This window comes from Centruroides vittatus, unplaced genomic scaffold, assembly GCF_030686945.1.
Source record: "Centruroides vittatus isolate TY-2023 unplaced genomic scaffold, ASM3068694v2 contig_3128, whole genome shotgun sequence".
In the NCBI taxonomy this organism is placed as follows: domain Eukaryota; kingdom Metazoa; phylum Arthropoda; class Arachnida; order Scorpiones; family Buthidae; genus Centruroides; species Centruroides vittatus.
In genome coordinates, this window is record NW_027122016.1 from 39,179 (window position 1) to 57,072 (window position 17,894).

A 17,894-nucleotide genomic window follows, 5' to 3' on the forward strand; every position below is an offset into this window, starting at 1 on the left:
ACAGGGAATAATGCCTTCCAGGAGGTCCATTTAAGGGTAACTGTTCCCTATTCAGGCATCATTACAGACATGGAGAAAACCCGGAAAACTTCACCAAACTAGGGCACAAACTAGGGAAGCGCAAACTAGGGGTTGCAATCCAGTTGGATTTTTGCTGGACCAACGTCATTCCAACTGGATCCAGCATGGTTGTATTTTTCATTCAATAAAGTGTTATCTATCTATCCAGCAATTTATGATTTTTTTAAAATACTTAAGAAACATTTATTATTTAGATTCGTCACTATAAATCAGTAAAACTTCTTATGCATTTAGATAGTAAACTTAACTTTGGTTTGGTTTAACACTTGAGATAGAGCTAATTGACTTTAAGTGTTTAGTTAGATTATAATTATAATGTAATCTTTAAGTTAAATAATAGCAAAGGGAGTATTAATACATTATAATAATGTAAGGACGGATAATCAGTGGCTAAGTGGCTATCAGTCTTACCAGTTTTCTTATATAGGCTCTACATATCAGTCTGTAGTTATTTATAAGTAATTTAATTATTAGTGTTAGTAAAGTAGTGAGTAAGTAATTAGTATTAGTCTAGTAGTTAGTTATTATTATCACAATCATGAATCACATACATTCATATCATCATATATCTTAAGATACTGATACTCATTAATTTAATTAACTATTTAACTAACTAGGTAGTCTCAGTTTCTCACTAACTTTCACAATAAAATTGCTTAGCCTAGCCCACTAACCACTTATAGAATAAAAGTTTAAAAACACTTACTTACTAGATTTAGAGTAGAAGTTATAAAATATTAGTCTTGTCTTGAATAAAGTATTTTAAAGGATTAAATAAAATTAAATCAATCACTTCTGTTATTTTTTTTTGACTTTTCTGGAAGTAGAATCTCAAGAAACAAATGGTTTTGATGGTGTTGTCTCCCAACCTATTTCTTAATGAATTGCATGTATATCCCTCTGCGGAGAAGGCCCTTTCTGCCTCTACGCTAGTTGGTTTCAGGATCATCAAATAATCATAAATCGTTTCATCATGTGATTCATTGACGTCACAACTGACCATAAATTAGAATTACGCACCAGGACTAGAAGAGGAGTTACTTATTTTATTTAGTGCGAAGACACTTTATTTAGCGAGAGCAGAAAGTCAACTGGCAATTAGATCAGCAGAGGTAAAAAAAGGCGGTGCAGTATAGAGAGGGGTGTAGCATGTGCCACACTGAGCGGCAATGTCACTCTCGCTGCCGAGCGATAGCGCACATAGCAAAGCAGCAACGCTGACAACGTAGACTTTTGTGCCATTATTTAGAAAGTTAATTGAGTATTTGTGGATCCAGCACCTGGTGCTGGATGAGGGATCCAGCAATTGCAATCCTGGTGCAAACCCACGACCAAACTTCCAGTGTTCAGGGAACAGAATCGTTGGCCACTGGTGGGCCGTCGTGGGGTATTGCTCACACAACGCATGGGTCATCCTTTGTTTTCACAAAATTAGCAGCTAGGTTGCTTGGGCATGCTGATGAAATCCAAGGCAATTGATGAAAATCGAGACAAATTTTTCACACAAAAAATCGACGAAAACTGAAAGGACGATAACCAAAGTCAACGAAAACAGAGGTATTACTGTATTGATTTGTGATACATATCATGAACTTTTATAATTATAAAATAACAACAATTTTTCTCATCCATTTTAGAAATCATTAAATAGTATTTTTTTCATTGAAATTGCTATAAAAATTACCTTAATAGAGTTCGTTATAAGGTAGATATATAATAGTTTTTAAGTCCAAGTTTTGAATTTAATTTATTTATAATATCTTCATTTCATTGAATAGTCTTAATTAATATTATTGAACCATTAAAAATATGATTAACTAACTATATATATTTTATTAAATAAACATTAATAGAATTAATTTTAATCATTTTTAAAATTTAAAAGTTATATTAAAATAGATTTTTTTTTTACAATTGAACATTATAGGTTGCAGAAAATACAGCTGATGAGCTAGCACGAAGTGATGGAAGAGAAGTAAAATTAGAGGAAGATGCTGATCTTCAACTGCCTTTCCTTCTACCAGAAGATGGATATTCTTGTGATATAGTTAGAGGAGTCCCTGCTGGACTTCAAGAATTTGTTCAACCATTAGTTCAGACAGGTAATGTACAAAAAATGGTGACCATAAATTTTAATTGTTATCAATAGATGATATTATGAACAATAAATAATGTAAATGTTTTCTTTAATTATTATTTTTATAAAAATATTTTATTTTGAAGTTTATTAATTAGTTTAATAATGTTTATTTTAGGTTTATGCCATCTTACTATTCAGACATCTTCATCAGGATATTGGACAATATACATGTCAGATCAAGATATTGGACATTTTCCACCACGAGTACTTTTATTTTTTATTATTAATAATAAAATTATCTTAAGACTCGAAAAATATCAATATGTAAAATATATTTATAGGCTTGTAGTCCAAGTATCCACAGTCATGCTGGTGATGGTGAAGGTAGTGGACGTGGTTCTGCTGTTCCTCCAGAACCAGAAGTAACAACTATTCGACTTCAGAAAAGCAATAATGGAATCGGACTTAGTATCGTAGCTGCAGGGGTATGTGTTTAATTGTAATAACATTAAAGGAATTAATGTTAAGTGTCTGGTTCTTAAATGTTAATTATCAACTGTTCTAATAGAGTTAAAAACGGCATTACTCCAACTAATTATGTTATTTTATAAACATCTTTTGGTTAGTGTGCTCTATTTAAAAATTGAGATATTGAATGGCGAATAAAATTTTCCAAATCTCAAAAAGCATTTTTATAATAAAAACAAAATAAAATCTGACTTATTTAAATCTGTTTATTCATAAGAAATTGTTTGCTTTTTTTCTCTTTATATTCTTTTTGTAATATATTTAATCATAAATAGTATATAATCATGATTATACATAATAATAAATTATCAGTGACTGAGGAATTTTTATAGTATGAAATAGTTTTAAGTGTAAGAGGAATAATTATATAAATCATATTTATTATTATATTAGGAAAAGATGAATGAAGATTGAAGTGAAATAATTTTAATGATATTGATGATAAGCATTATTAGATATGCATAATGCATAATATTGATATGAACAAAGAATTAAATAGAAATGAGACTTTTTTTGATGAAATTATAATGTAATGTTATTAACAGCTGAGAAGATATTTATTTGGAATTTTTACTGAACATTCAACATAAAGATTGCTACATTTTAGTTGTGAGTAAAATATGATTTCAATGTTGTATATTCACTTGTAATTTACCCTGAAAAAAATGCTTCAAAAATAATTGTTCTGAATTACAGTACTTAATTACACTTTAGAATTACAGTAGACTTTTAATAAATATTACTTTCTTAACTCAAAATTGTTGCTAAGTCAAATTCTAATTTTGTTCCAACTCAATTCTCATAAATTGTCATAGACTCAATCTATTCTGTGTTTCTATAAGTTGAAGTAGCTTTTAGATCATATTTTGCTACCTCAAAATTTAAGGTCCTGGGATTTTATTTCATGTCTAATTTCGTATTGGATCTGTTCAAAAAATAACTGAACTTTTTGAATTGGGTGGAAACAGAGTGCCCTAGTGTTGTGAGGTTGATAACACTACATTCGTGATAACCTACTGAGTAACTGCTTTTTTTAGATTGTTTATATCTTATTTCATTCCGCTGTTGCTGTTTTTTTGATTGAAAGGTGTTTGTGTTTATGGCAATTTTTCAATGTGCAATTTATGGGAGCAACGATGCAATGTGAAGTTTTGTGTGAAACTGAGGAGAACTTTTATGGAAATATTTCAACTTTTGAATCAAGTTTATGGAGGCAATGCTCTAGATCATATGCAGTGTTACAAATGGTTTACTCAATTCAAAAATGGTCATTAATCAGTTATGATCCTTGACTAGGAAGGCCTTCGACCTCAACTGATGACATTCACATTCAGAAAATTAAGGATCTGGTCCATACAAATCTTTGTCTGACTGTCAGAGAACTTGCAGAAGAGGTGGGATTTCAATAGGGTCATACTGTGACATTTTAATGGAAAAATTGAGCATGCATTGAGTGAAGATCCTTATGTAATTTGCTAAGATCTTTACGATGATCCGTCTCGAGTTGGTTCTTACGACCCGAGAATGTCCATACGTTGGTTTGTGGAAAGTTACACCTCCACACTCAATCCAATGAATATGTACAGTTTATTTACAAAACAAATATTTACAGGATATACAAGTTTGACAACATTACACACACAATGCAACAAAGGTGTGGTGCCTCACGTAACAGCTTGTCTGTTGGGGACTATTAGACTCTGGGGAAACTCCAGTCGGTTTGCGGAGTTGGCTCAACCATGTGGCCGTCCGGTCTCTACACTAACCCTTCTCAGAGGAATTCCTAAGAGGAGAACACTCTCTCTACACCTCACGGGCTTCCTAAGTGTCAGAGACTACCACGTATCCGGTCTCTCGCCCTTCTCCCCGTTCCTCTCGCCACCCTTACAATTTAAAGAGTTCCACGGCGACAACTTGCGACCAATCAGGTCCTTCTTTTCCCCTGGGAGCTTCTAAAGACGTCCGCCCTCCTCCCAACGACACAGCTTACAGTCACGTCCGTTCCTTGTTTACGTTTTTCAAGCCGACCAACACGTGGCAAACACATTGACGTGTACCCATAAACGGAGACGCTACCCCTTTGTTCTTCCCGGCCGTTTGTAGACCCAACACCAGGTGGGACCAATTACCTCGGTCGTGTGGCTTTTAGACCTGCTACGCTAAAAGCGGACCTTTACACATTGAGTTGCAGCAAAATTTGTACACATTTGATAACTGAACTTCAGAAGGAAAATCAAGTGGGCATTTGTTTGCCTGGAATTTCTTCAACAATCCAATGATGATGAAACATTCATACAGAGGATCATAGTGGTTGATGATAGTGTGGAATCACCGGGAGGTAGACGGAATTGTACCTCCTTTTTCCCGGTTAACAGATTGGTAAAACCTGCCCCCAGTCAAGGATGGCAGTTTCCGGTTTGGAAATAATTGTATAGTTATTGTTGGGTCGGTCAAGTGGAAGAATTAGTGGATTCGTCGATAAGGCAGTAGCGATACTCGAATAAATAACACCATTGTAACAAATAAACAAGATTTATTTGGACAGAAATAAACAAATACAAGATTAACATTGATAACTATAGTTTAGCGCGAGCCTACCGCGGGGGGGAGAGGCCGTCGAGAGAGAGTTTACAAAAATTTGGTCGTCATACCTCATCCTGGCTATTATTTCTTTTGTCGAAGTTGCAAAGATCATCGGGGGGGTCAGAGGAGGATCGTCAACACTTCTCTCGAGGTGGATACACAAATTCAAAAAGTGATCAGACGACCCCGTTAATTTCTCAACGTCGCCCTTTTATACCTTTAGTCATGTGGATGGTTATCACCAGTAGCGGTTTTCAAAGATTAAAATTTGGTGACTCAGGTTCACATCCGTGGAAAAAGGAAAATGAACTTCGGCGGAGGAAGGATGAGCGTCCGTTCTCAGTTGATTTAAAGTTTGATATAGATTTCCCATTGGGAGAGTGGTTGGTTAAGGGACTGTTGGTCCTGATGTTAGGGGGGTTGCTCGGTCCAGCCCCTCACAATAGTTGGATTTACTGCTACAACAATGAGACAAAAGTTCAATCATCACAGTAGGTTGGCAAGGGATCACCATGCTCAAAAACAGCACAACAGTCTCGATCCAATGTCAAGATGATGATCGTTATTTTTTTTATTTTTTTCTTTCAATGGAGTTGTGCACTCCGAATTTTTGCCTCATGGTCAAATAGTCAACCATCAGTACTATGCAGGTGTTTTGAAATGGTTGTGTGAAAATATTCACAAAAAGAGACTAGAGTTGTGGTGAGACAACTCATGGTTCCTTCACCATGACAATGCGCCTGCTCACTCGGCCTTGTCGATTCACCAGTTTTGTGCCAAAAATCAAATGACTGTCCTCCCAAGCTTCCCCAGTCACCAGACCTGGCTCTTTGTGATTTTTTTTTCTTGTTTCCAAAATTAAATCAGTGTTGAAAGGATGCTGTTTTGACACAGTTGATGATATTAAAACAAATATACCACAAACATTGAAGGACATTCTGAAAGAAGCTTACCAGGACTGTTTTGCAAAGTGAAAACACCACTGGGATAAGTGTGTGAATAGAGGAAGGAAGTACTTTCGTTCACCTTCTTTGAAGCTTAATGCTTGTGCTTTTGGTCAAAAATTTTGAAATTTTGCAAGGAGTAATGTACTAGGGGGATTAAATTTTGGTGATTAAAGGTCTAGAGGATGAGGAGATAAAGAGGGTTGTTTGTATCACCAATAGGGTTGGACTTAATGACAATTTTACTTGTTATTAGCATTGTTATATTAATAACTTGTTATTATCATTGTTATATTAATTACTTGTTATTAGCATTGTTATATTAATTACTTGTTGTTATCATTGTTATATAATTAAAAATATAAAAAGCTTTTAAAATAAAATATCATAATAGATGGTGCCACCAAATGTTGCTGGGAAAGTTAACCCTTAGCCTGCCGTTTGCCACGCCCCCTTATTTTGTAAAATGGCCAAGGTCAAAATAGGTGAATCAGGCAATATTATTTTAAAAATTCACTAAAAATTAAATTATTATTTTATTCATATGAAAAAAATCACATATATTTATCAATATAGTTAGTTTTAAATACGACACATTTCGATAATGTTTGTTTGAAAAATTTATGAGAAAAAAATATATATATATGATAACTGACATTCAGACTTGAAAATTTGTTACTATTTGTCAAAATTAACATTGTCTGGTTACTTCATTCTTATTGTCACTAAGCCAATACGATGTACAATATTGTTCTGTACAATTTGATATAACATTTATGCATGTACGTTTATTCATTGTGAAATAATCGCACATTATATCAAACATTTGTTTGAAATCTGAACTTTATTCTGCTTTCAACTAATATAATGAACTAATATACTTTATTCATTTTATATCAAACAAGATTATTTATTTTCGTAATAAACATATGATTACCAGTAGCAATAGATGTAACATTTGCTGATATTTTAGATTTAAAAAATAATTAAAAATTAAAAATTAAAAAAATATATAAAATATCGGAACTGAAGGTCATAACTTGAATATTTATGATGCATTAACATATTATAGCCGAATAAACTTATTATAGCATTAATGAACTTATTATAGTAATATTATTGTATGAATATGCTAAAAATAAAATAAAAAATTATCAGAAAATGAAAAATTAAGGAAAAAACATCGATAATTAAAATTTTTTACATCGACAAAACACCACCTGGACAAAAATATGTGAAACAGACGATAAACAAGACGATACCGTCAAGTACTGACATCTGTTGTCGATAAATTTTATAAAAATCGATTTTTAACAGGGTAACGATGAATCGGTACCCTGGCCGTTTTGCGAAACAGATATAAAATATCATAATAGATGGTGCCACCAAATGTTGCTGGGAAAGTTAAGCAACTCATTGCTGGATTTTTTATACATGTAATAAACATATGCATTGATATATCATTCCTATAAATAATTCTTAAAATATCTGAAACTTACATTGAATATTTGAAAGTTTAAATGAATGATATTTCATTTATTTAAATTGATCTGCATTGTAGTAGAATGCAGTGAAGATATTTTTGCACTTAAATTAAATATGGAAATACTTTAAAAATTCTACATTTTATATAAATTAAGTTCATAAATTACTATTATAACTGTCTATATGAACATTCATTATTTTTGAACATTCAAACATGCAATGAATTTAATTCATTGTATGTTTATTATCCACCTTTTTCTCAGCAACTGCAATTAATTGTCTCAACACACCTGAATTTTTGCCAAGCATAAAATTATTTTATTTCTCAAACGTTTTCAATCTATTTATTATAGGCTATCTTCAGGCTTACGATTACCATTCCAAAATGGAACGAAACATTTTTCGAATAAGTTTCATTTTAAATTTAAAGATTTAGAATTGAAGTGCCAAAAAATGTGGAGAAAGTGTTAAAAAAAAATGGACACAATTACATTTCAAACAACAAAAATGCATGGGAAACTTTAATGGCTGAAATGGAAAGAGGGATGACTGGTCTTAATGATGTGGAAAAGGATTATTTTAGATGGAAAATGGTATTCAATGAAAAGGGATCACATGATGTAAAAAGTAACAAACAGTTAAATATAAGGTATACAAAAGAATGGCTAACAAAAAATCAGTTGGTGTTAAAAAAAGCAGATAAAACCAAGCAAATGGTAATTATGGAAATAAAACGTTACAATGAAGCCATTAATGAATATATTAAGAAGATTGAATGTGAGATTATGGATGAAAAGATAGTCGCATTAACGGACAAAAAAGTTAAAAAGCTTGAAAAAGCACCACTTGCATCATTCCTGACATTCTTAAAAAGGTTGCATAACTCCAGACCCCCTCGGATGCCTAGAATCTATGCATCCACAAAGACACACAAAGAGAACAAGGAAATCAGACCGGTGGTGGAAAAATGTAACGCACCAGCATATATACTAGAGAAGTGCTTAAAAAAGAACATTTATGAAGAGCTAGAGAAAAATAATTATGTGGCTGGCTCATGATCCAAATAAGGTGGTAAAAGAATTGCAAGACTTTGCTTTAATGAACGATGAAATAGGGACAGTAATGAATTCTGAAAGTCTATACCTATCCATGAATCTAACATCTTGTTTCAATGCACTCATTGAATTTATGGTCCAACACAATCCAATGTTATTGACATACTCAGAGGACTTAAAAATAATCTAGCAGACTTGATATGCTACCAATCCTTTTTTGGATTCGACGGAGTGACATACAAACAAAAGAAAGGTGTCCCAATGGGAAGTCCCATGTCAGGACTCCTGTACAAACTAGTAATACATAAACTGGAAAAAGACATCCTTAGAGATTTCATAGAGTACATTATATTTTACAAACGTTATGTTGATGACGTGTTTATAATTTGGAAAGATAACCGACGAATTGAAGAATTTTTACTTGCAATCAATAGTAATGATCATGGGTTAAAACTAAAGCTAGAACAGAAAAACTATACCTATCTCCATTTTTTGGACATTGATATAAAATTTAAATAAGGAAATGTACAAACAGCAGTGTATTTAAAACCCATGCATGCTCCACTATATATACCATCATGGTCCAATGATCCATACAAATACAAGTTACCAGCATTTAAGGCACTTACTAAAAGAGCGTTCTTATATTGCACCAATGTTCAAGACCATCTTACAGAGATTGGTAAAATTAAAAGAATCGCAACAGATTTAGCCTACAAAACTGCCACAATTGAAGGCTTGGTCAAAAGTTACAGACAACATAAAGGCAAAAAAGATACTAAAGTAGATTCAATTAACAAATTCACATACAATAAGCATATAGGAGGAGTGATGAATGAATTGAGTACTTATAAAAATTCAAAAATGGTATATAAAAGAGCACCCAACATTACAGCTTACTAAGGAATGATAAAGACAGAGTAAAAACGCATGAGAAAGCTGGAGTTTATAAAATACCATTTGAAAATCAACAATTAGGAGTAGCAAAGGATTATGTGTGTGTAACCAGAAGAAACTTAGCAATACGTCTGCGAGAACACAGGTACAATGTTAATAAAGGGCACAATAACACCATTTTAGCAATCATGGTGCAAACGGAAGGAACGAATGTAAAATGGGATGAGGCAAAAATCATTAAAACGGTCCAATCTCCAACCATTGCATTAGAAATGGAAAAGATGGAAATATATAAAAGTAAAATAAAAAACCGTTGCCTAAATGCCAAGGATGATAATGCACTTCCAACAGCATGGAAGTACATGATAGAAAAAAGCATGGGGATTAAAAACCCTTAAAACTTGTAATAGTTATACTTAGCCTTGTACACGATGTTTATCTATTTATGCTATTTTATTTTATTTTTACTGTTATTTATTTATTGTATTTATTTTTTATTATTATTTTTTCATATACACAATTGTTTTAAATCTTTAAATTTAAAATGAAACTTATTCGATAAACATTTCATTCCATTTTGGAACGGTAATCGTAAGCCTGAAGATGGTAAAAATTCAGGTGTGTTGAGATAATTAGCATGATTATTATTTTATCAAAAATTAAACTGTACCAATAAAATTTTAAATAATTTATCCCATTCATATATCTAAATATCTTTAGTGAATTACAAAATAAAACAAACTGGAAACATTATAAATATTTTAAAATGATAATAGAGTTTAAGGGACATTTGAATTTGCCGACTAGAATGCGGTCGGTTAACCAGTAAGTCGGTTAATCGGGGGTCGGATAATTGATGCTCTACTGTATATATATATGCCTTGCCAGAGTATACAATGGCAGCTGAGTGCCTTGTGTGGGAGTTTACAGAATGAGGGTATACAATGCATCCCCAGTCGGTACAATAGTAACTGATGTTGGTTATATTGTAATGATAATTAAATAAATATACTGGAAGCGGAGATTGGACCAGAGGTCCAGGTAGCATAACTCCTGCTCTGGACCGATTCTTTTCTTTCACTTTAATCTAAAATTATTTAATTAAATTATAATTATTAAATTTAATACAAAGTGGTACCTAATGCCTCCTTGTAAGGTCAAATTAATCAGTAATTCATGATTATTATTGCTGATATATAGCCCAGTATTATACAGCAGTTGGTGTAGCTTTATTGAATTAATAGTATTTATCTTAATTAATTTTTAGATAGTCTAAAAAATAAAGAATAAACAAATTAAGAATTATATTTTATTTATTACTTGACAAAAGTGTGCTAGATAAAATTTTTTCTATTTATTTATATTCTTTTTCTTTACCTTTGCCTTTTTCTATGTTTACATGGGGTTGGCGTTTCCTTCTCTACGTTTCCTCTGTTTCTTCCTATCAACAGCATATTCTCTCTTAAGTTAAGTTAATGTGCATTTATATATAATTTAATAAGTTTTTTGCAAATAAATTTTGAAATTTTTGGCATCACAATGTCTGCCATTTGCTAATGTTAGCTGCCTTTATTAATTTTAAAGTTTAAGTTGCTGAAAATAAAACTTTAGAAGTTTAGAAGCTTATGAAATGATGATGCAATAAGAAGCAAAGCAAAAAGTTAGACTTGAAATTTTTGATTCAGGACATACTTTCAAACATGAGCAGAGAGATTCATTATGGATGATGAAAGTTATTTTACATTAAATGATGATTTTCAACCAGATGATAATGCTTTTTACACATCTGATACTTCAAAAATTTCATATAATATAAAGTTTATCAAAATTGAAACGTACAGAATACAAATTGAAGCAAACAAAATATGGCTAGGTATACAGAACACTATTTTCATTCATTGATAATTAATAACAATAATAATAATAATAATATAAATAAACTGCAGATAAACAGCATGTGTCTGGTGAGAAACTCACAACTTGTCAGATAAGTTTTATAAAAACTAAAGCAGAAGTCCTCAAAATGTAGCCCAAATTATTTTTTAAAGTGTCCCAAAAAGTAGGAAGTCACCCAATGTAGTAGCCTAGAGCCCTTATAAATATCTCAATCTACTACTTGTAGCCAATCTTACAATCCCAAAAACCAGCTGTATTTTATGAGATAAAAGAAAAAAAAGGATATTCCATGGATAAGGTGACACCTGAAATGAAATTGGTGAACTAGTAATGAATTAATGGGATTTCAAACTATCAGAGTTTGAATTAATGAGAATTTGACAAGATTTTTTCAAAATGCTATTTAACAAACTCACACATTGAATTTCAATGACTGAAACTAGTGGGCCCTTAACAGTCGTTAAGTAATACTGAAATGTAATTTTGGTGAAAATATTTTATTACCAAAAAGTACATTTATACATTTATATTATATATCAACAAATTTTATTATTATTTATTTGCAGACAACTCTTATTATGATAAAATAAGTTTTTTAAACAAGTTTTTTATAAATTTTTAAGCTTTGATTTTAACTATCAATTTGAATGTATTACAATGTTAATTCAAGATTCCTTAATATGTTTTTAAATATTTAAAACATTATATTGTAAAATTTAAAAATAACAAAACTAGTAGACCTTAATTGTTTAAAAAAATTTAGATTTTGTTGAAATACACAAAATTAAAAACATTGTGATTATTGATAAAATTATGAAGAATATTTATAAAGGAACAGAGTAAATCAATTAATATAACAAAATTGCTAAAGTCATAAAAGAATATGAAAAATAATCAAATAGATGATAGAATAATTAAAAGATTGATTTGGGAGCAAAATTTATCAACTGGCATTCTTTTTAATGCTGTTTGTGAAGTTTTGTGAAGCTTATAAAAATTTTACTTTTCTACAATATTGCTTTATGTATGTCGTGAGAACTCATATACCAAATTTTAACTTTCAACTCCTAACCATTTGGGCTCTGTGCTGATTATCATTATTACCAACTCGTCTCGATAATGTATATAGAAGCCTCGATCCTGTCCCTCTCCCCCGTGGGGAGGAATTTCAAAAAATCCCTTCTTAGTGTGCGTTCTCACGACATACATAAAGCAATATTGTAGAAAAGTAAAATTTTTATAAGCTTCAGGAAACTTTTTTCAGTAAACGAAAATTCTAGGGATATAAATTAAGATCTTACACACTTTTGATAAATATCTGAATTATTTACTACCAGAAAGGAAAAATGATTATTGAAGTGTGTCATAATCCATTTCTGACCAGTGGAAAAGTTTTATTGATATTTTTTATATTAGTAATAGAAAATTTATTGAATATTATTTCTCGACTTTTACTATAACCTAATTAAAATACAGACAGTTAAAAATCACAATATTAAGAATATTCAAAATAAATATATTTTTTCAAACTATTAGAGATCTATTTATCTAGTAATTGAAATTTTTAAAAAGAAAAAATAATTTGCTAGAAGAAAGCTGTAAATCAGAAAGTTTAATAGAATCAATAAAATATTTTTTAAAAGTTTTGTCAGATGTGGTAGAATATATTGCAGACATAAGTCATGGCTGAAGCTAGAACATCTAGAAATTAAAAAAATTATATACAGTAAATTGTTATGAAATTTGTAACATTGATTACTAAATAAATGTAAAATAAATTTACTATAAACCTATATTTCAATTTATTATTGTAAAAAAAAGTATTTGATTCTTTTAAGTTGTTTATTCTTTATTCTATGAACTTTTTAGCATTTTAGTTCTGAACAAACTTTACACAGTATCCAATTTTGCAATGCTCTCTTATCTACTCTTACATTTTTGTTGTTATAAACTGTAGGTATTTGCATTTGTCGAAACATTTATGGTTTCCTCATATAAAACAACTATTTTTACAGATTTAAAAAATTTTATGGCTGAAAAAACGATTGTACAGTACAGTACATTTAGAAATTTATGTACATCCGATGATTTAAACTCGATGAAATTTGTATGTTTGTAAAATTAAATAATTTTGTTACATTAATATCTTATTGCTAGTTCTCATAAATTCATATTTAATAACCAGATTATTATTTTGAAGATCAATCAGTGTTTTTTCCATCATTAAGGAATGAGGTAATTTTTCCAATGCATGGATTAAAATTGTAATGAATAAGTAATAATACATACTTTTTATTTGTTGAATATGTAAGTTTGGATCTGAAATAAATGTCAGTAGTAATGATGAAATGTTTTGATTTTTAAATAAATTGCAAATCAGATATCTCAGAAAGAATTATAATTATTGCATTAATATTTGGCACGTAAAGGAATGAACAATATCAAATTGGAAACAATAACTTTTTATTTTAGAAAGACTTTATTATAATTTTTATGAGAAGTGCCATCATTGGTTCAGTGGATAAAACTACTGAACACTGATAGTTGCTTCTCATCAACAAGCTGAACACCTGAGTTCAGCTTGTTGATGAGTGCTTTCTTCATGTGTCTAACACCTAAATAGGTGCTAGCTTCCTACAAAGTCCTCCTGGGAGGCATCTCCTTTTGACAGATTGCTCAAGTGTTGTATTACTCTTATGGAATAAGATCCTTCCTCTCCTAATACAAAGATTTAGTTACTCTAAAATGCATATATTCCTGTATTAAGCTAATTAGTAAATAAAGAAATAAAATATTAGTAGTCAGCTGAAGTAGATAATAAACGGACAAATATATTGGTAAATTAAATGATTTTTAATATTTTAATTAATAAAAACTAGAAATTGCATCCACGTTTACGTTTAAAGTAAATGTCATGCAAAGTTTCGCTTGAATTTTTTGATTTGATTTTACTCATTTAATATACGATAATTAAACGTATATTTTTATTTCTAATTCTTGGATTTTTTTTCTTAACATAGTTTCGCATGAATTCACGTTAAAAGTATCATCTCTATCCTATTCAAAGTTAATGATATATTCTATTTAAGAAATGCAAAGTATAGGCTATACAAAAAAAAATCAGATTATTTTATTTTATTGCAAAAATAGAGTTTGTTTCATTTTTTTTATACCATTGCCCCCTAATTGCATCAAATTCTAGTCATATAAATATTGTTCCAGATTAATGAATTGAAAAGAGATGGGCAATTTTTTTAAATTGCAGTTCAAGTAAAATATCTGCATGATACCAATTTTTTTTTAGGAATTGTTTTTATGACTATTAAAATTAATTTTTGTGAAAACTTGTGATGTCAGTTTTATGTTGTTTGTTGTAATATATATACATTCTGGTACATATAACGTAATTGTATTGATAAGAAAAGTAAATACAAAATAAGCTAGTCAGTTTATTACATATATTTTGAAAATATCTACGGGTCGAATTATACATTTTTGCGCTGTGTTAGAACACAATTTATTAATGTATTGATGGGCCAAACCGCTAAAGACCAAAGTTATTCGTTAAAGTAACATAAAACAATAATCAAGAAAACTATAATGACTTCCAATATTGATTTTTGTATAATCGCTTACATTTAATTTTCCTATTATTCCATTACAGTATTAGTTTCCGTCTACTATTCCACAAATCTCGTTTTACCTGTTTCCTCCATTTATTTATTTTAGGTGTAATCATTTCCTACTCTCACAATCTAGTTATTTTCTTTATTGTCTTTATTACAACTGTCTATTTTTTCATATCTAAAAATATTTGAGGACAACTTCGAATTTTAGAAAATCGAAAGCATTGCTTAAGATGAAAATACTATTGAGAATTCTGTAATAAAAAAGAAATAATAAAATTGATCCTATTCTTCCTCTTAAACAATTTAACAATTTCGGGTAAAAATTAGAAATATTTTTCTTTTTTCTTGACAGTCTTCTGTAGAATTACAAAGAATGAAAAAAACTGTTCTAGAAGTTCTTGTAAATTTTTTTAAATACTATTTTTCGTTAGTTTGAGTATGGATTGAAGTATTTAATTACTTTATACTTCAAAGGCACAATTTTTTCGATATTAGCACCATGTTTATCAAAATATATTTATTCGGTTAAGAGTAGTGACAGCTCCTGCAACTCTAGTAATGCGGGACTTCAGGATTACAAGATGCCGGTTATGTCGGTTCTTTGATTCCTCAGCGAAGTATTTTCTGCGAATAATTTACGATTTATGTTACACTTATCATGTATTTTTAAAAATAAAGCTTTCATTTTTTGGAAAATTTAATATACGTTATCTCTTGTTTTAAAAATAGCTTTTCATAAATATATTGTCGTACACGTAAAAAAGATGAACATGTCTTATAATTATTTATTTTCTAAAAAAACAGTGTGTATTTTATAGCAATTTTTAACTGCCGTGTAGTTTATTATTGTACTAAACACTGCAGGAAATTTTAGGAATTTACGTAGGTTCAGACATAAAGCACTACTTTTCGCAGAGTCTGGTCAACGTCACCGAGACGCGCCACTGATAAGAGGGTGTGGTCGGCATCCTTGACGACTGGTATGTTTCTTACAAAGCTGACCAGTTATGGGTGTGGATTGATTATTGAGTGACTCTCGTTTGTTATTTTCGGGTGGACTCGTTTCCCTATTGTAAGTTCCACGTAATTCGAGTGGTTTTTAACTGTGGCGCCCGCCTGCACTTACACTGGCACGTGGAAGCCGTACGTCGTCTCCGTGCTCGTTTTCAATGTTTTGGCGACTCTACAATGAGCCGCCTTGTGCCTTTCCTGCCGTTCCCCCAACACTTATTCAGTGTTTATAATTATTATTCGCAGATGTTGATCGTGGAAGACAGAATTAAACCAAATAAAGTTATTTCCTGTATCTAATTATTTATAACGATAACCAAATTTTTTTACCTATTTTTTTTTTAGGTTTGTCTAAAATTTTTTTCCTGTGGTGCAGAAATCGTGATTTAAACCATTCGTAAAACTGTTAGATTTTCTGTTCTAGCTCAGTTGACTGATTTTTCGCTTTTTCCCCCAGCGAAAATAATCGTTTAACGAAAGAATAGTTTAGATTCAGAATGCGATTTGAGAAAATTATGTGTGTGGTTTACCGAGAACATATTTAAAATGGTGATAAATTTAAAGAATCTTTTCTAAGATCTTAGTTGAATAAATAAAATATACAGCATATTGTTTGGTGAAAACCGGTTATGAAATTTGTAGTTAAAACAACTTCCGTTCATAATGTTTTAAACGCCCTGTCACGATGAACGTTCGCAGCTCTGTGTAATTTTGTTTAGGAATGAGAGGGAAAAAAAAGGCAGTAATTAGTCTGTTACTCAATTATAACACCGCGGCGATGACGTTTACAGATTCTCAGTTTAATAATTTTTATATGGAACTTTCATTGGAAGAAAAAAAGAATCTAATATATTTTATTTAGTTTTATTATAAATTGTTTTGAATGAAGTTTAGAAATAATTACCACTCCATTTATTAAGTTAGTGTGCAAAGATAATGGAGTATCATTCAAAATCGAATGCATTCTTTACTAAGAACTAAGCGCTGTTTGTAGGAAGATTTTGACATTTAGGATGACGGATGATAGCTACCATTCTAGTTATTAACGAAAACCTGCACTTAAATTATATTTTGTTTAATATCTAAGTGAAAATCAATATATGGTATCTCTGGAAGCGATAATTAAATTAATCAATATGAGCTATTAGGATAATAGTTTTATCGATAAAAATACTACTAGTTGCAGCAGTTCCGTTACTGATACTACTGTCGTAGTGATTAATTGATTTTAGAGGTCACTTGTCGTTAATAGTTTTATCAATTAAATTTTATTGTGGATGGGTGATTTTATTTTTTAAAAAAGTTTTGTTAAATATAAAATGTTTAAGAACAAATTACTGGCAAAAGTCGAAATTTAATGCAATAAATGGCAGTACTTACTGTTAGTCATTGTATAATTTCTGTTACAGTTTAACTGTTATTAGGTGAATTATACCCATTGTGAAACACACAGCTTTTTGTTTAGTAATTAGGTCTAGCGATTTAATTTTTCTTTTAATTTAAAACTATAAATAGAGTAGATTAAACGTTTCTAGACGTTTCGAAGTTTATTTTTGCAACTTTTTTTTTTTTAGCTGAACCAAAAATACTACAACGTTTTGCTAGGTTTTGAATGAATCATTGATTGAATTTAGGAGATTAATAATGAAATTTAACTGAGTCATCGGCAAAAATGTTTTTAAATATTTAATGCAACTTATTTTTA

General features: G+C 30.4%; 1 protein-coding gene across 2 annotated transcripts in view; it reads left to right on the forward strand.

Annotated features, from left to right (window-relative positions):
• The window catches only part of LOC136973308 (afadin-like), a 76,715-nt gene that overhangs the window by 25,004 nt on the left and 33,817 nt on the right, over window positions 1-17,894 (forward strand). For both annotated transcript variants that reach the window (XM_067268037.1, XM_067268038.1), the window contains 3 exons: window positions 2,009-2,183; window positions 2,337-2,425; window positions 2,503-2,646. In XM_067268037.1, coding sequence (XP_067124138.1) covers window positions 2,009-2,183; window positions 2,337-2,425; window positions 2,503-2,646 — 408 coding nt within the window. The remainder of the gene's footprint in view (window positions 1-2,008; window positions 2,184-2,336; window positions 2,426-2,502; window positions 2,647-17,894) is intronic.